This window comes from Phyllobates terribilis, unplaced genomic scaffold, assembly GCF_046119375.1.
Source record: "Phyllobates terribilis strain yellow unplaced genomic scaffold, ASM4611937v1 Scaffold_8__6_contigs__length_399053987, whole genome shotgun sequence".
Classification (NCBI taxonomy): domain Eukaryota; kingdom Metazoa; phylum Chordata; class Amphibia; order Anura; family Dendrobatidae; genus Phyllobates; species Phyllobates terribilis.
Window position 1 is genome coordinate 6752410 of NW_027362768.1, and position 25710 is coordinate 6778119.

General features: G+C 43.6%; 1 protein-coding gene across 3 annotated transcripts in view; it reads left to right on the forward strand.

The window, feature by feature from the left end:
* LOC141156641 (uncharacterized oxidoreductase ZK1290.5-like) overlaps positions 1-25710 on the forward strand; it is a 199732-nt gene that overhangs the window by 68635 nt on the left and 105387 nt on the right. For all 3 annotated transcript variants that reach the window (XM_073642833.1, XM_073642832.1, XM_073642834.1), the window contains one exon: positions 22283-22384. In XM_073642833.1, the coding sequence (XP_073498934.1) occupies positions 22283-22384 (102 nt within the window). The remainder of the gene's footprint in view (positions 1-22282; positions 22385-25710) is intronic.

The following is a 25710-nucleotide window of genomic DNA, read 5'->3' on the forward strand; positions in this document are numbered from 1 at the left end:
GAATTTGAATGGGCGTTTCACCTTCTGCATGCAAGAATTCAATCACAGAACGTTGTCTAATACCAACATCGATGTCAGCCATTTTGCAAACGGATACAGTCCTGCCACCTGTTGGTGCAGGAAGTTGCAATTGCTGTGGATTGGAGAAGAAGGTTTGAGGAATTGTGCCAATTTCGAATATTTAACATAACTACCTTATTTAAGGAGAAAAAAAATAGGAGGCATTACTTATTGACTGACCCTCGTAACTTCTTAACATTTTTCTCATTTTTTAGGTTGAAATGCTATCTAAAATGATGCTAAAAGCTCAGAAATGCACTACATATGAACCCTGCCTTGAAGAGTTAAAGACGTTTTTTGAGGACAGGGTTCTTCAGCCTATTGGTAAAGATTAGGTTAATATAATAACAGGATTTGTGATTCTCCATCCCCATGTCCAACGCTGCTCTTCGCCGCCACTCCAGTCTTTATTTACAAGCTGTAGATATAACTTCACCACTGCAGCCTGTAAAGAAAGGCTGGATCAGTGGCAGAATGGCAGTACTGGAGGATGAGTAAAAACTACTTTTAATATTTTAACCTTCGGCTGGCTTATCGAATTAAGAACCATCTTCCTTAAAAATCCCTTTAAGGGCGGTTTCACAGGTCCGTATATTTCCAGTACCGAAAAAAACGGTACTGGAGATATGCGTGTCCCGTGTGTCCATGTGTGTCACACATGTGGCAACTATGTGCTGCATCAGTATCACATATACCGGCGTTTGGGAATCAGTGTACAGTTAGTGTTGTTCCCAAGCTCCGGGTGCTGCCCTCATCATGGTTCCCTGCCGGCGCTGCGATCAGCATGAACAAGAGACAATGTTGGGAGTAGTAGTATCTGCTCCCGCAGTGTCCTTTGTAAAAATAGTAATAAAATCCTTATACTCACCTGTCCAGAGATGTCCCCCTCTTTAATCCTCTGACCGCGGACTCCAAAGAGCCGGGGAAAATGAGCCGTTCCAGCGAGCGGGGCCCAACATTGACCCAGCTGGTGCTGATCACAGCCCGAGCAAGAAACAATGATGAGGGCAGCGTTCAGCACCCGGCACTTGGGAACAGCACTAACTGTAGCACTGATTCCCATTCGCCGGTACGTGTCACACAGATGATTCATGAATGTCATCCGTGTGTGTTCAGCGTGAGACGTTTTGCGGACCGTGTATCTGGAAAAAAACGGACATGCCAGCGTGTGCACCACGCGGACACTCTGTCCATGGAAACACACTGACATGTGCACAGATCTATAGATTTGAATGGGTCTGCATGTGTCAGTGTCTCCGGTACGTGTGGAAACTGTCACCGCTCGTACCAGAGGCACTGACATGTGAAAGAGGCCTAAGGCTAATGGGCCTACTAAAAATCTTTCCAAATTTTACCTTACTGTATTTCACGTTATTTTAACCACAGAGGTTTTCATACATTTTGTATTTCTGGTGCTCAAAATACTTTGGGCTCTTTTTACTTCTGAAAATTAAACCTAAATACTTGTCAAAACTCCAATAAACACAATTAAGACATGTAATGCCCCACCTATGTAATGCCCCTAGGAAGGCCCACTTTTTTCAGTTTTCATAAATGTAGACCAAAAATCTGTTTTAAATTTCAAATTTGCAATTTTAATGCACATTAAGCAGACCCCTTGTGCCATCAATGAATGACCAGCGGGTAAAAGCATATGGTGCGGATTTGCCTTCTAAAACTCCATATCATAATATAGTACCAGATAATGAGATTTTCATAAATCCTCATGTGTAAGTTATCATATGGTGCAGTTTTCAAATTTTCAGCATGGGAATTTTTTCGTGCTTAATTTATTGCGTACTTCACCCTTTGCAATGCATACTGTGAAATTCTTGACAACATCCACAAGTAACATGCAGATTTTGCTGCAGATAAGCTGTGAAAAATCTGCATCAAATCAGCAAGGTGTGTATTTACTTTAAGACTGACGAACATGGGGTATCCGAGCATTGCATCAATTATACTGGCTCAAAAAACACCCATATTATGCCCATGATCCAGTCCTCTTTGTTTTTTTGTGCAATTAGTTGAAAATGATTGTTTATGGTGACAGTCACTTGGAGAAAATGTCTTTTGTGTCAGAAAACCTTTCTATCTTTTAGAAATGTATTAGCCGTACCTCTGTGGTGGATCTCATCCCAATGTCACGGGTGTGTCAGAGGTGACAGACAGTTGTCCTGCAGTGGTTTGCAGGAGATCTCCACGTTTGGCAATGCAGACAGCTGCCTAGATAGGAGGCTGTGTTTAGGACCCAGCAACTACCTCCTTCTGGCCTGGGTGTATATATACCTGATCTCTCCAGGTGGGCGTTGCCGGTTATACTCATTTCTACTTGGAACTTGGCTGAAGCAGCATCACGTCCTCTCTGGAGTCTTGAGGCCGTGTGCCCTGTTGGAGTTGTTCTAAAGCTGAGTTGTTGTTCCCCTGTGTTGTTTTCCCCTTTTGTTTTTAAAGTGCTAGCGGAGGTTGATTAGTGCTCATCTCCTTCCACCCCCAGCTATAGCCTTACGCCAGGGATAGTAGAGCGAGGCACGTGATTGGCGACAGCTGCAGAGGCTGTATAGGGACATTAGGGGGAGACAGGGTGACGCTAGTCCAGATTAGGAGGTCACCTCTTCCCCCTTTCACTAGTGTCTGGGCTCCCTTTCCCTTTCCCCTCTGTGTTGCACTCACACCTGGCGTGACTCTCTGTGTTGCACTCACACCTGGCATGACACCCTATGACTGTAACGTATCTGGAACACTAAAGAAGCAGTCACCATATTTTAAGATAAGAATCAGATACAGACAAGATAGAGTATAAGATTTATAAATACGAACACTATCAGGTGGATTCCTCTCCAAAAACCTCCTGAAAAAGCGCTAAGTAAAAGCTCAAAAGAGCGAACATACTGTATGTATTTCTATGTAAAAAATGACTTGCTGTGCATATGTTCAAGCTTTTTAGCTTGTTTTAACTGCTTTAGGTTTCCAAAGATGCAAAGTAGTTAGAAAAAGTGAGCGAACCATTCTCCAGGTGTTTTCTGCTGTGAAGACTCTCTATACTTTACAACAGAAGTCAATGTGTAAGCTCAAAAGGCGCTGGTTGTTGCCTGAGCATTTTTATAAGCTTTTTTCCAGCATTTTTAGTTCACATTTCTTCATTGTTCAATGGAGTTAAAAAAACATCTGGAAAATCTCTGTTGAAAAGATTCAGCAGAAATAATGAAAAAGTGCTCAGGAAACTAGCAGAAAAAAAAAACATTAAAAAGAAAAGCTTCAGGAAAAAAAACCTCCAGTATCCCATATGTTTTTGGCTCCTAAAGTACTTCCTGCAAAGACATGTGAGATACGTCCTTGACAGGGAAAAGGTTGATTAGCTGGGACACTATGCGAGAGCTCTACTCCATTTCTTAAGTTACAAAAGATGTTTAAAGGGAACCTGTCGTTAGATTCATGCTGCCTGAACCATGGCCAGCCGGAATCAGAGCTTGCACTTTAAAACACTCCAGTTAATTGATATTTCTCTTCTTATGACATGGGAGAGAGCTGTCAATCACCAGGAGCAGTATGGGAAGAAGTCAGCTGGAGATGTCATCGGACGGCTCTTCAAACTATGTCGCAGCATTTCAAAGTAAAACATATCTGGCTACAATCTCATTACCAGGCTCTGGTTCATGCTGCCTGTTGTTCGGGCATCAAGAATCGAATGGCAGGTTCTCTTTAACTACAACAGCCGCCTAGTGTTATCTATATTAGTTAAATATAATTATGAGATTTCCAAGTGTTAATTATTACATTTTATGGGGGAAAATTAGGTATTATTTTTTAATATTGAACCAAGTTCTCAGCACAGAAGCAATTTGAAAAGATTTTCAATCTATTCACTGCTAGCGGTATTTTTCTGTAAATTACGTTGTGTTTGCAACTTTTTTTTATCATTTTAATTTTATTTATAAGGGTATGTTCACACATGACATTTTCTCCTTGTATTTCCTGCTTTTTTTCAGCACACTTTTGCCTCGAAAAAGGCAGTAGTTTACAGCACCAGCAAAGTGAATGAGCCTCCTGAAATCTCATGCACATGCTGCTTATGTTTTCCTTGCAGATTTGAAGCAGTTTCACATCTGCAGCATGTCAATTCTTTCACTGTTTTTACAGCGTTATTCACCCATTCTAATGAACTGGAAAAACGCATAAAAAACACAGGCAAAAATACTCAATTTTTCTGCCGCATTTTTTCTGCATGGTTTTGATGTAGAAATATTTGCAGTAAATCCTCAACGTGTGCACATTCCCTAAGCTGGTGGCAACTTCAAAGTGGAAACTGCCTAAAGATTGGTTGTTTCTTTTAACCGCTTCACAGCTTTTGAAACCTGAAGCTGATAAAAGAAGTGACAAAAGACAGAACTTATCCATATCAAGACATTTTCACATTGCTGCGCATATACCGTATATTCCGGCGTATAAGACGACTTTTGAAGACTGAAAAATCTTCTGTCTAGTCTGGGGTCGTCTTATACGCCGGTAATGCTTTTGAACTTTCAGAAATTGACATGCGGGGATACTCTGGGGGTGTTAATAAGCTGCCGTGGCCGTATCCCTGCCATGTCGGAGTTAATATAAGGTGGAGGGAGTTAAAATACGGCGGCGGTAGGTCCAGACAGTCAGCGCTTCTGTGCTGAAACTGACACATCGCTGCGTATTCCCAGCTCCGGACACAGCGCAGGGCTTCTGTGCCGACAGCTTTCACTTGTCACAGAAGCGCTGCGCTGTGTCCGGAGCAGGGAAGTTCGCATCGCTTCTGTGACAATATATGAAAAGCCGGCAATTCAGCAGCGGCATAAGCCGGCACCCGACAATTTAGAATAGAAAGAATAGAGCATCACACATAGATTAGATAGATAGAAACATGTCAGTCACATATATATGAAGTACAGTGACAGTGCTGCTTACTGTACTTGTCATTTAGTGTAAAGGATTTATTAAAACAAATATTAGTGTTTTCATGCACTGTCTCTTTAAAAAAGCCGGCCGGCATTTCAGCAGCGGTACCCGACAATTTATAACAGAAAGATAGAGGATCACACATAGATTAGATAGATAGAAACATGTCAGTCACATATATATGAAGTACAGTGACAGTGCTGGTTACTGTACTTGTCATCTAGTGTTAAAATAACGGATTTATTTAAAAAAAAATTGGCGTGGGGTTCCCCTTAATTTTAGTCTCTAGCGGAGCTTAAGCAGACGGCTGGGGCAGATGTTTGAAGCCTGGGAAGGGGGTAATACCCACGGAGCTTCCCAGGCTACTAATATCAGCCCCCAGCTGAATACCTAGCCTTTACTAGCTATTAAAATGGGGGATCCCAAAAAAATGACGTGGGGTCCCCCCTATTTTAATAGCTAGCAAAGGCTAGGCAGACAGCTGGAGGCTGATATTAATAGCCCAGGAAGGGTGCCATGAATATTGGCCCCCTCCCAGGCTAGAAACACCAGCCGTCAGCCGCCCCAGAAATGGCGCATCCATAGGATGCGCAAATTCTGGCACTTAGCCTTGCTCTTCCCACTGCCCTGTAGCGGTGGCAGTGGGGTAATAGGGCTGGGGTTGATGTCAGCTTATAATGCCAGCTGACATCAAGCCCAGGTTAGTAATGGAGAGGCGTCTATAAGACACCCCCATTACTAACCCCATAGTCAAAGTTAAAAAAAACACAAACACCCAGAATAAAGTCCTTTAATTGAAATAAACACACAATTCTTTATTGTTCTAAATTAAACCATACTTACCATCACGCCCATTCCAGCTGAAGCCAACGATCTCCTGCAATAAAAGTAAAATAATAAAGCAACCTCATCCTTATCTTTCCATGGTTCCCAGGACGGCTCCAGCTCTGCTACATCGAGATGACAGGCTGGACCGCAGCAGAACGCTGCCATCCAGCCTGTCATCCCGCAGACACTGAGAAGCGCAGGCATGCTTGCGCTCCTCAGTGTCTCGCTGTGACGGCATCCAGATGAGCCGACAATGAACTCAGCTCACCTCCTGGACGTCCGTCACTGACAGCGTGGGAAACTTCTACTGCGCATGCGGGGAGCAGGAGAATTTTCCCACGCTGTCAGTGACGTGCATGAGGTGAGCCGAGTTCATTGGACATGATCTCGGCTCATCTGGATGCCGTCACAGTCAGACACTGAGGAGCACAAGCATGCCTGTGCTTCTCAGTGTCTGCCGCATGGCAAGCTGAACGGCAGCGTTCTGCTGCGGTGCAGCCTGTCATGTGAATGTAGCAGAGCTGGACCGGTCCTGGGAACCATGGAGAGGTAAGGATGAGGTTGCTTTATTATTTTACTTTTATTGCAGGAGATCGTTGGCTTCAGCTGGAATGGGCGTGACTGTAAGTATGGTTTAATTTAGAACATTAAAAAATTGTGTCTTTATTTCAATTAAAGGACTTTATTCTGGGTGTTTGTGTTTTTTTTAATTACTTTACTAGAAATTCATGGCGGTCATGTCTAATATTGACGTGACCCCATGAATTTCGGGCTTAGGGCCAGCTGATAATGCCAAGCTGGCCCTAACCCCTTTATTACCCAGTGAGCCACCGCACCAGGGCCCTGGATGAGTTGGGTACAGCGCCAGAAGATGGCGCTTCTATGAACGCGCCATTTTCCGGGGTGGCTGCGGACTGCAATTTGCAGCGGGGGGGGGCCAGAAAGCTTGGGCCTCCCTGCGCTGCAGATTCCAGCCCCCAGCTGCCTAGTTGTACCTGGCTGGACACAAAAATAGGGCGAAGCCCCACGTCTTTTTTTTTTTTAATTATTTCATGAAATAATTGAAAAAAAAAGGGCATCCCTATATTGTTGTGTCCGGCCAGGTACAAATGGGCAGCTGGTGGTTGGGGGCAGCCCGTTCCTGCCTGCTGTACCTGGCTGGACACAAAAATATGGCGAAGCCCACGTCAACATTTTTGGGAAAAATTAATTACAAAATTAATAATAATTTAGGGACTGCATCTTTATTAACCCCTCAATTGTCATTTAGTGTTAAAATAAAGGATTTTTTAGAAAGAAAATTGGCGTGGGATCCACCATCATTATAGTCTCTAGCGGAGGTTAAGCAGACGGCTGGGGCAGATGTTTGAAGTCTGGGAAGGGGGTAATACCCACGGAGCTTCCCAGGCTACTAATATCAGCCCCCAGCTGAATACCTAGCCTTTACTAGCTATTAGAATGGGGGACCCCCCCAAAAAATGACGTGGGGTCCCCCCTATTTTAATATGTTTATGAGTGACAGTTTTCCTGCTATATACCTGCATGTCATAAGAATTTAAATTAAAAAAGGACCATGTTAAATTCAAATCTGTTTTTTTTTAATTTTTACCGGTGTTTGGTATGCGTTGGAAAAGGGGTAGTCTTATACGGTGAATATATCCTAAACTCTATATTTTAACAGGAAAGTAGGGGGGTCGTCTTATACACCAGGTCGTCTTATACGCCGTAATATACGGTATTAATTCTTTTCAATGTTTTTCTAGTGCTTTTTCAGGCGGCTCTTGGCAGCATCTGCCTGAGAAAGTTGGCATGTGCACATACCATGGGCGGAACGGTGGCGCAGTGGTTGGTGGGTTCAAATCCCACCAAGGACAACATCTGCAAGGAGTTTGTATGTTCTCCCCGTGTTTGTGTGGGTTTCCTCCGGGTTCTCCGGTTTCCTCCCACATTGCTAAGACATACTGATAGGGAATGTAGACTGTGAGCCCCGATGGGGACAGTGTCAAAAATGTCTGTTAATTGTCTGAGTTGTAAAGCGCTGCGGAATATGTTTGCGCTATATAAATAAAAGGATTATTATTATTATTATTATACCCTAGAGCTGCAACCTTACCGCTGTGTTTGAATAAACAAAAAATCTTTTTCTAGTAAAAGTTTGAAAACTTTTTGGATTGTTGTTTACATGCATAGATAGTGGAAAAAGCTACTACAATTACTTTATAAAGTTTACTAGATATTGCCTTGCCACTAGGTTGCAAAATCAGCTAATCCAGTGGTTTTATTATACCTGTAAATGGCCTTGCTTAGAAGGATAGATTATTTCACCTGTGCAGTGACGTGTGGCCTTCTGAGAATTTATAAATACAGGAATCCATATTCTTCACTAGTGTTGAGCCACCCCCGTAGTGTTCGAGTTCGGTTCGGTTTGTCGAACACCCGTGTGTTCGCCGAACTGTTCGTCGAACTGTTCGTCGAACACCTTCGAACACCGTTAAAACCAATGGCAAGCAAACAAAAACACATAGAAACACATAGAAAACACCTTCAAAGGTGTCCAAAAGCTGACAAACTGCTCAGAAGACATAACTAACACATGGAAAAGTGACAAGTACATATAGTCATGCGAAAATAAAAGAGGTGGAGGAGTAAAAGGAGGGGGAGACACAGATATAGGCATGTCATGCCCTTCTAAAATCCAAAAAGTGAGAAGCCGACACGGCCAGTCCGCTCCTGCCCGTGCCACCTCCGTGTCGCCGGGTTTGTGCCAGAGCCGCGGTGAACCCTGATGGCCAGCCCCCCTCTCCCAATACTGGTGCCTGTCCGCTGGTGGGTCGAGCGAGCCCCCCTGTCGTGGAGGCAGCTCTAAGCTTTTTAATTTAAATTGTCTCTCTAATTTCAATGAATACACTTTAAATCCATTTACAAGGATCTATTGGAGGGCAAGTCTCATGCCAGCAGCCACGTAATTCCAGCTCCAGTAGCGTCCACTAAAGCTGCTGCAGTTAAAAAGCTTTTATAAGGATCGAGCTCGGCTGTCCACCGCATGGCATCCTACTGCCAGTCCCAGCCCCTATGCCTTGGGGTGCCTCCTGATGCTCTTCACTGAGTATCCCATGGTCCCGAAGCATTTCCTTTGAAAAAATTAAGTGTCTAAACTACAGGTGGTGTAGCTTGCTTAACAGCCGGGATAATCCGCTGACTAGCAGACACTGCTACTAGGCACAAAGTATTTCCTGGGCTAGATGCAGTTAAAAATTTGTAATTAGATACTCTCGTTGGATGCTGAGAAAGCATTCCATAGAGTCTCCTGGCACGCCATATATGATTCTCTTAAAAAGCTTGGGGTAGGGGTCTAGGGGACCCTTTTATAGCCAAAATCACGGCCCTGTATCACAATACGTCACCTAGGCTGAAGATAAATGGAACTGTAGCACCCTGAGGGCTCGGTTGCTACAGAGGTATTGCACCTCACCCAGAGGTGTGATATCTCACTCTCAGGTAAGGATGGAGTGTGGATCAGGACCCGACACCTGCATGCATTACACCACATTGCCGTGGGGCAGGGCGACCAATATGCCTCTGAGATGGGCACGACAGTCCCTGTCCCTGGCTGGAGTGGGGGGAGGGAACACTGAGGAAGGGGAACCCTGTAGTGCAGGAGCAGGGAGGAAGCAGTTCCTGGGTGCATTGAGAAGGGAGTATAAAAGGTGGGCACCATCTTAGTTCAGTGCAGAGAAGTCTGAGCAGAAGTGGCAGGGAGCAGGGGCTCTGCATGAGCTCTGCTCCGGAGGCGGGCCTAGTAACAGAGGCCCAGGCCTGGAAGAGGGAGAAGGAAGGAAGAGGAGCGGAGAAGGCTCCAGGAACGAGGAATGAAGGGATCCCAGGGGTGCGGACGGGCGAGTCGCCACCGCACGCCCGAATCCACCTGCGTGGAGGGGTCAGGCCAAAGGGGGAGACCGGTCCCCGAAACTAGTGGAGGCAGGAAACGACCCTCAGCTAGAAACCGGAGGCTGTGACATTTTATGTGGCGCAGCCCCTCTCTACACCCGCTAGGAAGGCACCACATAGGGTCAGGGAAACTGGCGCCAAGTTTACCAAGAGGAGGCCCGAGGCAGCCGGACAGAAGGGTTGGTAAGAAAGGCCAGACAAAGGACACACAAAGGGGGTCCTGTGAAGCGCTCCAAAGTTATCTGGGAGTTGTCTGAGCCCCTCACCTGGTGAGCACAGTATGACGTGGGCAGCCGTTACCTGCAGACGTGGTCTGGATAATAAGAACTGTGAGTAAAGGCCCTGGACTGCATCACTGACTCCGTGTCGTTACTGCTGCTGCCCTGCACCATCACCCCCATCCTCCGCATACACTGCCCTGAGGCTATACTCCTCCCGTGGGGAGTTATTCTACGCTCTGCTGCACCCACAACACCAGCCTCAGCGGTCTGCCCTGCAGCGGCGGTTCACTCTGACCGCAATCCACGGGTGGCGTAGTCGGACATTTAAACATCAAAACCACATAAATAGTTCCGCCACTGGTTTGACCACCCTGAGCCACGGAACCGGGTCGCCGCCACAAAGACTACAACCACCAGCATCCACCAAAAAGGGTCCGGCTCCGGGTGTCCCAAGGCCCAGGGGGTGCATCAGAACATTTTCATCACCTTTCACAATCACCAATGGGACAAGGCAGGGATGTCCTCTGTCCCCTCTCTTATACATCCTAGTGACGGAGCACCTGCTCTCATCAATTCGCCATAACCCCAATATTAGGTGGATTGAGGTGGGAGGCACCGAGTACAAGTGCTCTCTATTTGCTGATGATGTCCTAGTATATATCACTCAATCACATATATCCATCCATGCTGTTATGGCTGAAATAGATCACTTTGTTACATGGTCAAATTTTAAAATCAATGCAGCGAAGTCTGAGGCCCTTGATGTCTCCCTCCCCAAATCCATATAGGATTCCATCCAGTCCAACTTTCCCTTTGCCTGGCCCTCACAGGGTATCAAATACTTAGGAATTCCTATTCATAGAGACCTCTCCCATCTATGTTATCTTAATTTTGGGCCCTTTATTGAACAACTCCATACAGACCACGGTTGGCAAGTTAGAACTGTAAGATTCACTACGTGAACCACTGGTGTTTTGTGGAAAAGCACATGTACACTGCGTTCCAAATTATTATGCAAAAAGTGTTTAGGAGTGATAAGGGAAGAATTTGTTTGTTTGTCAGTAAAACTCATTGATGGTGATGTGTGTCAGGGCTCTTTATATCACTGTAAGCAATTGCAGACACCTGTGCTAATTAGTTTGGCAGGTGTGTCCAATGAAAGGCAAGACTACTTAAGAAGGTTGTCTCACATTATTAAGCAGCCTACATTTTCTGCCAAAATGGGAAAGAAAAAGGATGTGTCGGCTGCTGAGAAGCAACAAATTGTGGAGTGTTTAGGTCAAGGCATGACTACAATCAACATTGTGCGATGATCAGGATGAAGTGTCTTGGCAATCAAGAAGTATGTAGCTGATTCACAGTACACACGTGTGCGTGCTGATAAGGGCAAATTGAGGACTCTTTCCTACAGGCAATTACGTCAGGTTGAAAGAGCAGCGGCAAAAAAGCCTTGTCATAGCAGCAGACAAGTTTTTGAAGCTGCTTGTGCCTCCAACGACCCCCGAACAACAAGATGCAGGGTCCGTCAGAGGTTTGCAGCTGTGCATACGCCATCCTGTCGACCTCCTCTATCCACTTCACACAAGCAGAAACGGCTCCAGTGGGCCAAACATTACATGAAGACTGATTTCAAAACTGTTTTGTTCACGGATGAGTGCCGTGCAGCGCTCGATGGTCCAGATGGATGGAGTGGAGGATGGCTGGTTGATGGACACCCCACGCAAACATGGCTACAGCGCCAACAAGGAGGAGGTGGAGTAATGTTTTGGGCTGGAATCATGGGGAGAGAGATTGTCGGCCCCTTTAGGATCCCTGAAGGCGCTAAAGATGAACTCCATAATGTATGTGGATTTTCTCAAACAGCACTTCCTGCCATGGTTCAAGAAGAAGAACCGTGTATTTCACAGCAAGATCATTTTTCTGCATGATAATGCACCATCTCATGCTGCACATAAAACATCTGCATCTCTGGCTGATATGGGCATAAAAGGGGACAAACTTATGGTGTGACCCCCATGCTCCCCTGACCTGTACCCCATTCAGAACCTTTGGAGCATCATTAAAAGGAGTGTCTATGATGGCGGGAGGCAGTTCACATCTAAGCAACAGCTCTGGGAGGGTATTCTGTCCTCATGCAAAACAATTGAAGCAGAAACCATCCAAAACCTGACAAATTCAATGGACGAGAGAGTTCAGAAGCTCCTTTCGAACAAGGGGTCCTATGTGAAAATGTAACATCACCTAGAATAAAGTTTTGAGTTGAAAACTGTTTGATTTCAGTTTCTAACAACCTGCTAATGCTTATAATTTCAAAAATGACCATTTTTTTGGTCTTTATTAAAATGAAAAGGTTGATCGAAAAGTTTGGGGGATCTAAGAGTGTGGCAACCCAGTAGTCATGATTACTTCGAATTCTGACAATATGAGGGTCATGCTGCAGGTAGTGCAGCAAGAAGGCACTTATGTGTCTTGCGCATCTCGGAGCCCCAAAATTATTTTCCGGGCTAGATGCAGCTAAAAATTATTATTAATTTTAAATCTGGTGAAGCTTTAGTATAGATGGCCTAATAGGATCAGTGCTGCACACTGCTACAAAGCCCAAATTATTTTCCAGTCAAGATACAGATAAACATGATTAGTAATTTTAAATCTGGTGGAGCTTATTATAGATGGCCTAATAGAATCAGTGCTGCACACTGCTACAAAGCCCAAATTATTTTCCAGCCAAGATACAGATAAACATGATTAGTAATTTGAAAGCTTAAAACGGTTGGTAGGGTGATTTTAACCAATCATCAAGCTTTTACTCTCCCCAGGATGACACAGGGGTAGAAAAGTCGTTTCGGATCCATGATTTGTTCATCTTTATGAACGTGAGTCTGTCTACATTATCAGTGGAGAGCCGCGTGCGCTTATCTGTCAGCACACCACCAGCAGCGCTGAACACACGTTCAGACAGAACGCTGGCTGCGGGGCATGACAAGATCTCCAAGGCGTAAGTGGCTAGCTCCGGCCATTTATCCAGATTGGAAGCCCAAAAAGAGCAAGGGTCCAGTGACACAGTCGTGGCTTCAATGTTTACTTGGAGATACTCCTGTACCATCGTCTCTAGGCGTTGACTATGTGTCAGACTTCTTGTCTCCTGTGGCCTTGCAAAGGATGGGCTAAAAAAGTGGTGAAATGATTCCGCAAAATTGATGTTACCAGCAGATACTGTGGTTCTGTTACGGTTTGAGTGCTGAACACTTGACGGTCCCACGGTTGGCAAGTTGGAACTGTGAGATTCACTACGTGCACCACTGGTATTTTGTGGAAAAGCACATGTAAGATTCTGCAACAGTCTCTGCTGATACTCCTGCATGCGTGCATCCCTTTCTATGGCAGGAATAATTTCTGCAAATTTACTTTTGTACCGGGGATCTAACAGTGTGGCAACCCAGTAGTCAGGATTATTTCTAATTCTCACAATTCGAGGGTCATGTTGCAGGTAGTGCAGCAAGAAGGCACTCATGTGTGTTGCGCATCCAGGAGCACCAAGTCCCTGTTGTGTTGGTGGCGAGGTAACAATCATGCTTCCTTCCTCTGTCCTCTCCCCCCAACCTCGCACAACAGAAATGTGATCAAGGTCTCCCTCATCTGATGAGTCTTCCATCAGTTCGTCCTCCACTTCTTCCTGGGCTCCTGCACCTTCCTCACTAGTTTGGCTGCTACCATGCGCCCTGGTAAAACCATCTCCCCCACCCTCACATGCCTGCCGCCTTGGTGCTGCCGACCGTCTGGACCTTGCAGATGTTAGCCCTTCCGCATACAACTCCTCCTCCTCTACTTCCTCCACCTCCTCTTGTGCCACCACCTGACTCCGAATTCTGTTTAACATGTGCTCCAGCATGTAAATCACCGGAATAGTCATGCTGATAATGGCATCGTCAGCACTAAACATCTTCGTCGCCATTTCAAAACTGTGCAGAAGGGTGCATAGGTCCCTGATCTGAGACCACTCCTCCAGCGTGATTTGCCCCACCTCTGAATCTCGTTGGCCCAGGCTATACGTCAGAACGTATTGCACCAGGGCTTGTCGGTGCTGCCACAGTCGCTGCAACATGTGCAGAGTAGAATTCCACCGGGTAGGCACATCGCATTTTAGCCGGTGAAGTGGCAGGCCCAACGACTTCTGTAGAGATGTAAGTCGCTGAGCTGCGGGATGCGAACGGCGGAAGTGAGCACACAGCGACCGTGCCCTCTGCAGAAGGCCATCTAGTCTGGGATAGTGGGCTAAAAATTGCTGGACAACCAGGTTCAACACGTGAGCCATACAAGGCACGTGTGTGACATTGCCCCGGCGAAGGGCCGCACCCAGGTTTGCAGCATTGTCGCACACGGCCTTCCCTGGTTTCAGGTCCAGTGGAGACAACCATTCATGAAATTGGTTCTCCACAGCTGACCACAACTCCTCAGCTGTGTGACTCACATTTCCCAGACATTTCAATGTAAAAACCGCCTGATGACGTTGAGCCCTACTGCCAGCATAGTAAGGAGGTGTGCAGGATCCCTTCTGCGCAGTTAGAAAGCTTGTGGCATGACCAGACAGGCTTTGGGTGCAGGTGGAAGACCGAGAGGAGGTTGAGGAGGCAGAAGCAGTGGAGGAACTTTGACATAAAGAGGATTGACGCACAACTCGTGGGGACGGCAAGACTTGGACAGCAGCCCCTTGTCCTGCTGTCACCATAGTTACCCAGTGCCCAGTCAGCGACATGTAACGCCCCTGTCCATGCCTACTCGTCCAAGTGTCTGTGGTGAAATGCACCCTGTCACACACAGAGTTTCTCAAAGAAGCGGTGATGTTGTGTGCGACATGCTGGTGGAGCGCAGGCACACCTTTCTTTGAGAAGTAGTGCCGACTGGGCATCTGGTACTGGGGCACTGCGACGGACATAAGGTCTCGAAAATCCTCTGTGTCCACCAGGCGGAAAGGCAGCATTTCTGTAGCCAAGAGCTTGCAGATGGTGAAATTCAACCTCTTAGCTTTCTCATGGCTAGGAGGAAATGGTCTTTTACTTGTCCACATCTGACGGACCGAGGGCTGGCTATTGTGCTTAGACGGGGTTGATAAGGGTGTCCCCGGCAAACTGCCGGTCTGTGAGGAAGATGCAGGCGGACATGTTAGGTTGCCTTGATCCAAAGGTGGTGCTATCGATGTCGGACAGCGCTCAACACCAGCTGGTGTTACCACCTCCAAAGAAAATGATGACCTGCCAATCACGCTGGCTGTTGCGGGTAAAGAGGTGGCAGGTCTGCGCCCCAAAACAGGTGTGACTGCTGTCCCCCCAGTCACAGAGGATGAAGAGGCCGCAGATGCACAAGATAAGGCAGACGGTGGTTGGCCCGGCCGGCTAGGCCGCATTGTAGCACACTGAGCTTCCCACTGCAACTTATGCTTCATGTCCATGTGCCGGTTCATGCATGAAGTACTCAAACTATGTATTTTTTGGCCTCTACTTAGCTTTTGCTGACAAATGTTACAGATAACACGAGTTGGGTCATCTTTATCGATCTGAAAAAATGCCCAGGCTATGCAAGGCTTAGCACCCATGCGACCTGAAGAGCCACCACGACTTGTGGTGAGAGGCAGAGTTGTGTTTGAGGATGCAGTTGGTGACGTGCTTCCAGTACTACGTCTCTGTCCAGGAAGGCGCAACCTGACCTCGTCGTCACTAGCATCTTCCTCCACCTCCTCTGCTGACCTCATCTCTTGGCTGACTGTGGGTTGACAGTAAGTGGAATCTCCAACCTCATCATCATCACCCTGTGCGTTATCACACCCGTCGTCCTCAGAGCCAACCTGTTCCTGCCCTGACAAAAAACTAAAGTTGTCGCTCCAATCAGGTATTTGAGTCTTATCATCGTCTTCCTCATTGTCTCCACCAACAGGAGTTACAGTTTGGGAATGAGGGTCTACATTATGGTCAGAACCTTCTGCGTCTGGTCCTGGATCCGACTCATAAAGATTCTGGGCATCAGTGCAGATCATTTCCTCGTCTGGATTCACAGAAGCGCTGGAGTCGACCTCTGATTCCCAGGCTATAGTATGAGTAAACAGCTCTGCAGACTCAACCATCTGTTCTACCTCATACTCAGATGGGCAGCTGGAGATTTGGGAGCTGTGAGGAAGCAAGTGCGATTGGGGTGACACCTTTGAGGACTGGAGTATTTGTGATGTTGAAGTTGATGTGGAGGAGAGCCCACTTAAAGGAGCACTTGATATCCGTTGAAGCACCTGCTGTTTTTGTGCCTCATCTGGAATTTGTAGCGATTGGCGTGGCCGTAAGAAAGGGATCTTATCACATTGTCCGCTAAAAAAAGTAGACATTTTAGTTTGGCTGGAAGATGGTCTTTCTTCTGCAGATGTTACTGTTGCTTTAACACCTATCCCACGGACACAACCTTTTTTCCCCTTCCCAACACGCCTATTCCCCTTTCCACCAGCAGCAGGCCTTTTTCCACTCATTTTGGTGGTTAACTAATTCACAACTCTGGAGTTGTTTGCACAAAAAAACAATGGATGGGAACCGAGCAGAGCTGAGTGGCCAAACTGTGGTATTAGGCCAAAACTATTGGCTGGGTTAGATGCAGAAAAAAATTATATTCAATTTGCAACCTGATGGAGGTCTGTATAGATGGATTAATAGAACAAGTCCCACACACAGCTAGAAGCCCAATATTTTTTCAGAGGTAGATGCAGAAAAAAATATATTCAGTTTGCAACCTGATGGAGGTCAGTATAGATGGACTAATACAACAAGTCCCACACACAGCTAGAAGCCCAATATTTTTTCAGAGGTAGATGCAGAAAAAAATATATTCAGTTTGCAACCTGATGGAGGTCTGTATAGATGGATTAATAGTACAAGTCCCACACACAGCTAGAAGCCCAATATTTTTTCAGAGGTAGATGCAGAAAAAAATATATTCAGTTTGCAACCTGATGGAGGTCTGTATAGATGGATTAATAGAACAAGTCCCACACACAGCTAGAAGCCCAATATTTTTTCAGAGGTAGATGCAGAAAAAAATATATTCAGTTTGCAACCTGATGGAGGTCTGTATAGATGGATTAATAGAACAAGTCCCACACACAGCTAGAAGCCCAATATTTTTTCAGAGGTAGATGCAGAAAAAAATATATTCAGTTTGCAACCTGATGGAGGTCTGTATAGATGGATTAATAGAACAAGTCCCACACACAGCTAGAAGCCCAATATTTTTTCAGAGGTAGATGCAGAAAAAAATATATTCAGTTTGCAACCTGATGGAGGTCTGTATAGATGGATTAATAGAACAAGTCCCACACACAGCTAGAAGCCCAATATTTTTTCAGAGGTAGATGCAGAAAAAAATATATTCAGTTTGCAACCTGATGGAGGTCAGTATAGATGGACTAATACAACAAGTCCCACACACAGCTAGAAGCCCAATATTTTTTCAGAGGTAGATGCAGAAAAAAAATATATTCAGTTTGCAACCTGATGGAGGTCTGTATAGATGGATTAATAGAACAAGTCCCACACACAGCTAGAAGCCCAATATTTTTTCAGAGCTAGATGCAGAAAAACATATATTCAGTTTGCAACCTGATGGAAGTCTGTATAGATGGATTAATAGAACAAGTCCCACACACAGCTAGAAGCCCAATATTTTTTCAGAGGTAGATGCAGAAAAAAATATATTCAGTTTGCAACCTGATGGAGGTCTGTATAGATGGATTAATAGAACAAGTCCCACACACAGCTAGAAGCCCAATATTTTTTCAGAGCTAGATGCAGAAAAAAATATATTCAGTTTGCAACCTGATGGAGGTCTGTATAGATGGATTAATAGAACAAGTCCCACACACAGCTAGAAGCCCAATATTTTTTCAGAGGTAGATGCAGAAAAAAATATATTCAGTTTGCAACCTGATGGAGGTCAGTATAGATGGACTAATAGAACAAGTCCCACACACAGCTAGAAGCCCAATATTTTTTCAGAGGTAGATGCAGAAAAAAATATATTCAGTTTGCAACCCGATGGAGGTCAGTATAGATGGACTAATACATCAAGTCCCACACACAGCTAGAAGCCCAATATTTTTTCAGAGGTAGATGCAGAAAAAAATATATTCAGTTTGCAGCCTGATGGAGGTCTGTATAGATGGATTAATAGAACAAGTCCCACACACAGCTAGAAGCCCAATATTTTTTCAGAGGTAGATGCAGAAAAAAATATATTCAGTTTGCAACCTGATGGAGGTCAGTATAGATGGACTAATACAACAAGTCCCACACACAGCTAGAAGCCCAATATTTTTTCAGAGGTAGATGCAGAAAAAATATATATTCAGTTTGCAACCTGATGGAGGTCTGTATAGATGGATTAATAGAACAAGTCCCACACACAGCTAGAAGCCCAATATTTTTTCAGAGCTAGATGCAGAAAAAAATATATTCAGTTTGCAACCTGATGGAGGTCTGTATAGATGGATTAATAGAACAAGTCCCACACACAGCTAGAAGCCCAATATTTTTTCAGAGGTAGATGCAGAAAAAAATATATTCAGTTTGCAACTTGATGGAGGTCTGTATAGATGGATTAATAGAACAAGTCCCACACACAGCTAGAAGCCCAATATTTTTTCAGAGCTAGATGCAGAAAAAAATATATTCAGTTTGCAACCTGATGGAGGTCTGTATAGATGGATTAATAGAACAAGTCCCACACACAGCTAGAAGCCCAATATTTTTTCAGAGGTAGATGCAGAAAAAAATATATTCAGTTTGCAACCTGATGGAGGTCAGTATAGATGGACTAATAGAACAAGTCCCACACACAGCTAGAAGCCCAATATTTTTTCAGAGGTAGATGCAGAAAAAAATATATTCAGTTTGCAACCTGATGGAGGTCAGTATAGATGGACTAATACAACAAGTCCCACACACAGCTAGAAGCCCAATATTTTTTCAGAGGTAGATGCAGAAAAAAATATATTCAGTTTGCAACCTGATGGAGGTCTGTATAGATGGATTAATAGAACAAGTCCCACACACAGCTAGAAGCCCAATATTTTTTCAGAGGTAGATGCAGAAAAAAATATATTCAGTTTGCAACCTGATGGAGGTCTGTATAGATGGATTAATAGAACAAGTCCCACACACAGCTAGAAGCCCAATATTTTTTCAGAGCTAGATGCAGAAAAAAATTATATTCAATTTGCAACCTGATGGAGGTCAGGATAGATGGACTAATAGAATGATGCTATGCCCAAAAGATTTTACTTCACTAGGTGCAGTAAAAAAATTGGTATTCTATACACAGGTGGTATATCTTGCAACACAGATAGGCTACTCCACTGACTAACACACGCTGCAATAGGCCAAAAAGGATTAGCTTTGCTAGATTCAGCCAAATGCTGTGAAAAAAAATGGCACAGCACTGGCACAGACCTGCCTGGCAAAAACTGATAGGAACTGATGTAACCTAGTCCTGAAAAGGACTCCAATTACAATTAGTCTTTACTCCCACAATCTATCTATTTAAGAGCACAGACCTGCCTGATAAAAGTCGTAGGAAATGCTGTAACCTAGTCCTTAAAAGGACTGCAATCACAACTATTCCCTACTCCCAAGCTATCTGTAGATTTGTGCGAAAATTGGCTTGAAATTAACAAGGTATAGCGCACACAGCAACAGCGGTGCCGTCTAACACGCAGCTGCAGCAGTGAGAAAATGGTGGCGACGGGGAAAATGGCTTGGTCTTATAGGGCAAGGACATGTGACATACACTGCCAATGACACATGCCCTTGCTTGTGTGAAAAAAAGCACTTCGCTCCGTGTGTGCGCTGCTGATAGGCTGACAGATTGCACCTCCCCACTGCAAATGCGGGAAAGAGAAAAAAAAATGGAGATCTTCATTGTTCCTGCAGAGATCCATCCCCTGCCCCTCCCCCCACCCCGCTGTACACTCAAACTGCGTATTAACATTAATTTTCATCATTACTGAGAAAAAATCCAGTTATGATTTTGGTGCACGAACAGTTATCGAACATAACCTCGAACAGCCGAATTTTTCTCAAATTTTTCGTGTACGCCGAATGGCTCGAACACCGCCCAAGACAGCTCGAATTTGAGATTGGCGAACAGTTCGAGTAGAACAACGCTCATCTCTATTCTTCACTAAATGGAAGTGAAATCCTTGTGACTATAGAGTTCTATGAGTTCCTAGGAGAGGACGTCAGCAGACACAATGAAGCCACTTCGGGATGACCCCACCAGTTATTCACGCACTTCCCAAGCTCTCCGAGAGCCAGCCAGGAATTTAGACTTTGTGGAATTTAAATGACCTTCATAAAAGAGGCTAAACGGGGATGAGATTTAGTTTCAGCCCTACTTCTTAAATCTGTGCATTTAAGATAGAAGTATTTTCATTATTTGTACAAAGTAAATCAATCTATGAGACCCTGGTGGTTTACACATTTTGTCATATTACATAGACAGTACATATATTTTGTCTCATCAGTCTACACAAAATGTCCCATAGCCAAAGCGGCAAACCAAGATCAGTTTGGTAGAAATTTCTTCAGGTCTATTACGGTAAATATAATAGACTAAACCTGAACATGTGCATAAGCACTAAGATGCCCAAAATTGACACCAAACTTACCATGACAGCCAAACTTGAGCTTAGGTACAGCCAGTTTCCATATACCTTGAGATGTTTCTAAATCTTCGAGTCTACCGGTAGTAAATTCACATGATTGGATTTGCATCAGAAAGGTACAAACCTCTGAAAAAAAACTATGAAGGTAAAGAAACTATATGTGGACCTGAGGAAGGGAAACTGACCGAGAAAGAGGATGTGATTATCACTCTGGCAAAGCAGCAGAATTCTTCTGACATGGAAGAATCTTCCAAATAGAGAATATGGTAGTTTGACCATACAGTGTGCCGATATTGTTGTGCCATGGCAATCTCTGGGTTTTCCAGGTACAGTGGCCTGTTAAGCCCTACTATAGGCGGGATCTAACAGGCCTCCTGTCAGTGTGATGTTGCCAAGTTTAACACCCTACAATAAATAAGTATTGAAGGGTACAAGATCAGCAATCAGAAAATTAAATGTCTCATAGAGGGGCTAAGTAAAAAAACAATTTATAAAAATTTTAAAACAAAAAAAAAAAGGTAAAAATCCCAAAAAAGTTTTGCAAAAAATCCCACATTTTTTGAGTAAAAAAATAATTAAAAAGTACACATATATGGTATTGCTGTGTCCAGAGCGACCTTATCTATAAAGCCATCACATTATTTAGAACCCTACAGTGAAAACCGTAAAAAAAAAAAAAATGGCAAAAACATTTTTTTTAATCAATCCGTAATATAATGCAATGAAAAAGTCATGTGTAAAGAAGTTTGGTATCACTGAAATCTCTGTTGGACGAAAAATATAAAGGTTATAGTTCTCACAATATTTTTTTTTTCTTATTTTCCCTTAATTTTTACAATAGCTTTTATAAGCAGCAGACTTTTGTACCATTGTTGAAGGATATTTGTCTGATATTTTAATGTTTGGAGTTTCATTCTAAATTAAGCTTAAAGAAAATGATAAATTTGGCCCTAAAGTAACATTTTTATGGAAAAAAATAAACTTTTTTAATCTTTTTGGCCCAAACAAATACAATTCTGATAAGTACCTGTGGGTTCAAGTTGCTCAACACACCCCTACCATGTGCACAAACAGTAGTTTCCGACCACACATTAGGTATTGCTGTACTCAGGAGAAATTGCACAAGAAATTGTGGGGTTCAATTTCTACTGTTACTCCTTGTGAAAAGGAAAATTTGGGGCAATGCTTTAGTACAAAAATTTTTTTTTTAATTTTTTCGTTTCGCTTTGTGTTAATTGCTGTGAAGCACTTGAAGGGTTAACAAACTTTCTGCATGCAGATTTGAGTACTTTGAGGGGGGGGGTTAGTTTTTAAAGTGTTGTTTTGCTTGGGATTTATTTTTTATATATAGGCCCCTCAAAAGTGAACTGGTCTCTAGAAAAAAGGTTTTATAAATGTACCGTAATTGAAAAATTGCATTCCATTTATGAACCTAGTGATATCAGAATTACTTATCAAAAAGCGTCACATGATGGGATGCTCTCCCAACTACTCTGCAACCAACTACTCTGGTCCTAAAGTGCCACGGCATAATTGCACTTTATGAATGGGTAAGGAAAAGTAGCAAACTCTACATGCGTTAGTGACAAGATTATGTCTTCCTTTTTAGATCTCTACTTGATGCATTGGCCAGATGCTCATATTCCTGGTAAGAGTACCCGGGAGGCCAGAGCAGACACATGGAAGGCTCTTGAGGATTTGTATTACAGAGGTAACTTTTCATCTTTTGCCTCCTCAGGTGATTTGGAAAAATAATTGCAGCTCTTAGTACAGTGCAACTGACTTGACTAATGCAACCACAAAGATGTTAGTCTAGTAACCTGGACCTTTACGCCACAGCCCCACTATCAGTATTTGGTCAGTATTGGGTCAGTATTTTTTCTCAGGAGTAGGAGCTAAAACCAGATGAGGAACAATCAGAGAAAATGTATAATAGAAACAAGTCACCAATTCTGTATTTATCACCCACTCCTGGTTTTGGCTCCCACTCCTGAGACCGAATACTGACCAAATACTGATAGTGGGGCCGTGGCCTTCAGTTTGAGTTCTACAATTATTGTTGATTTTTTGACACTATTTTTACGGCATCAAAAATGCAGCGTCTTACATTTCCAGCAAAGCCGCTGGGATGTAAAGAAAAATTGTGCCCACTGTGCGGTGTTTTTTACTCTGCATAAACTGACCTTCAGTGCATGTTTCAAATCCGCAACATGTCAATTTCTTTTGCTGGTACGCCAAGTTTTTTATGCAGATTTTCCCATAGACTTGCATTAGACACATCTTATTTGCAGGTAAAAATATGGATATGTGTTTTTAGTTCATTTCCACTGTGAAAGATATATATGTGAAAAAAAATTGAATCATCCGTTTTTCCCTCATTACCATCAAGAAATTAAAAATGTAAACATTATTTATCGTTGTGTCTGTAAAAGTCCGGTGTATCAAAATATAAAATTAATTATAAGCCATGATCAGAGAAAAAAATCGAAACAGCAGAGTTGCTTTTTTTTGGTTTATCGCTCCTCCCAAAAATACTATAAAAAGTGATCAAAATGTTATATGTACCACAAATTGGTATAAATAAAGCCATAAGCTTGTTACACAAAAAAGAAGTCCTCACAAAAATAAATATGGTATGGGTCTTAGTACAAACCCCAAATATTTTTTTTTTACAAACTTCTGAATTATTTTTCATCATTTACAGTAAATAAAAAAAAAATCTATTTTAGTTTGTTATCACTAATTGTACTAACCTGGAGAATTTTGTTTTAGAGTCATCTTTACCATTGCCGGAAAAACAAACTCCTTAAAAAAAATAACGCGTTTTTATTTTTTCCACAATTTCACCACACTTAAATTTTTTTTTCCTGTTTTATAGTACAAAAAGATATCTCGCCCCACAAAAAGAGAAAAAGCCTCATATGGCTTTTTCGATGGAAAAATAAAAAGGTTATGGCTCATGGAAGAGAGGGAGAGAAAATAAAAAGAGCAAAAAGAAAAAAAAACGCCCTGTCCTTAACCTCTTCACGAAATATGACATATATTTATGTTGGGATTACAGAACAGGAGAAGGACTTGGGCATTCTGGTAACAAGTAAACTAACCAGCGGTACTCAATGTCAGGCCGCAGCTGCAAAAGCAAACAAGATCTTAGGGGTTATAAAAAGAGAGATGCCTATGCAAATAGCCTCTTCAGAGAGGAAGAGGACTTGAACTCAAGTGCCATCTATTGAATGTAGCAATTAAAACTTTGGGTAAAAATCAGCAAATACCCAGCAGTAAATAAATAATTAGTAGTACATGTAAATAACATAGGGTACTTGATCAACAAAGCGTAAAAGCCATCCCACCCTACAAAGTGTACCCAATCATGATGTAGCAATACTAACAGTCAATATCGACCCTTTAAAGAGCCTTGCTTCATGACTCTATTTGCAACAAGCCAAACCATTTGCAGACATGTGTTTCAGGGAGGTTGCCCCTCATTAGTGCAAAGCAGGAGTAATGGTTTAGCTGGGTGGGAGACCTCTGACAGGGCATTTAAGTGTAACCTTTTCCATGCACGTTCCTCTGGGAATTTCAATATACCAATAGCCTCTTCAGAGAGAAAGAGGACTTGATATAAAATCCTGTGATTCAAATCCTCTATAAATCACCTGTGAGGTCACATCTGGAATATGGGATCCAGTTTTGGGCGCCACATTTTTAAAAGAATATTCAGAAGTTAGAGTCAGCTCAAAAGCGGGCAACTAGATTATTACATGCAGGGGCGGACACAGACTGTAGTGGGCCCCTGTGCAAGAAATTTTTGGGGGCCCCCCCCCTGCGCTTCATAAGGCAACAAAGTTATGTAAACATAACCCCCCCATGTGCAGCTCTCATCCCCCCCATGTGCAGCTCACCCCCCCGATGCATCTCTCATCCCCCCCGTGCATCTCTCACCCCCCCATGTGCATCTCTCACCCCCCCATGTGCATCTCTCACCCCCCCATGTGCATCTCTCACCCCCCCATGTGCATCTCTCATCCCCCCATGTGCATCTCTCATCCCCCCCATGTGCATCTCTCATCCCCCCCATGTGCATCTCTCATCCCCCCCATGTGCATCTCTCATCCCCCCATGTGCATCTCTCATCCCCCCCATGTGCATCTATCATCCCCCCCATGTGCATCTCTCATCCCCCCCATGTGCATCTCTCACCCCCCCATGTGCATCTCTCATCCCCCCCCATGTGCATCTCTCACCCCCCCTCATGTGCATCTCTCATCCCCCCCACTCCTAGTTAATTAATTGTATTTAAGAAAAATAAAACTTGTTATACTTACCCCCATGCGATCCCTGCAGAATCCTGGCGCTCGTCCACGTCGCTGCCACCAGGCTCTCCTGACGTTCGGCCATGTGACGGTGCCACATACATAGCCAACAGCTTTTGTTTTGGCCAAAAGATTTTTAAAGCTGCCACTACGATAAGGTAGACTCTTCTGGCCGGGCCCTACTCTAACCTATTAAAATTTTCTTAAAATATCCAATACTCTTTTTAGATATATTTTTATTTAGTTTTCTTTAAGGGAATGTGTCATATACATTTTTTTTTTAAATGACCAATAATACCACATACAGGGAATACCGCCACACCATCACCAGACCACATATTACCACAACATAGTGACCGAATAATACCACACAGAAGGGAGAAAAACTGCCACACCATGACCAGACCACATATTACCACCACATTACTAATATTACCACCACATTACTAATATTACCATAAGTGTCATTATACACGGGAGCTCTATACATGGTATGTATAATGTAAGTGTCCAGGTAATCTAGTGATCACCAGTGACATTATACACAGGAGCTCTGTATATAGTGTACAGGTAATACAGGGATCACCAGTGACATTATACACAGGAGCTCTGTATATAGTGTACAGGTAATACATGGATCACCAGTGACATTATACACAGGAGCTCTGTATATATTGTCAGTGTACAGGTAATACAGTGATCACCAGTGACATTATACACAGGA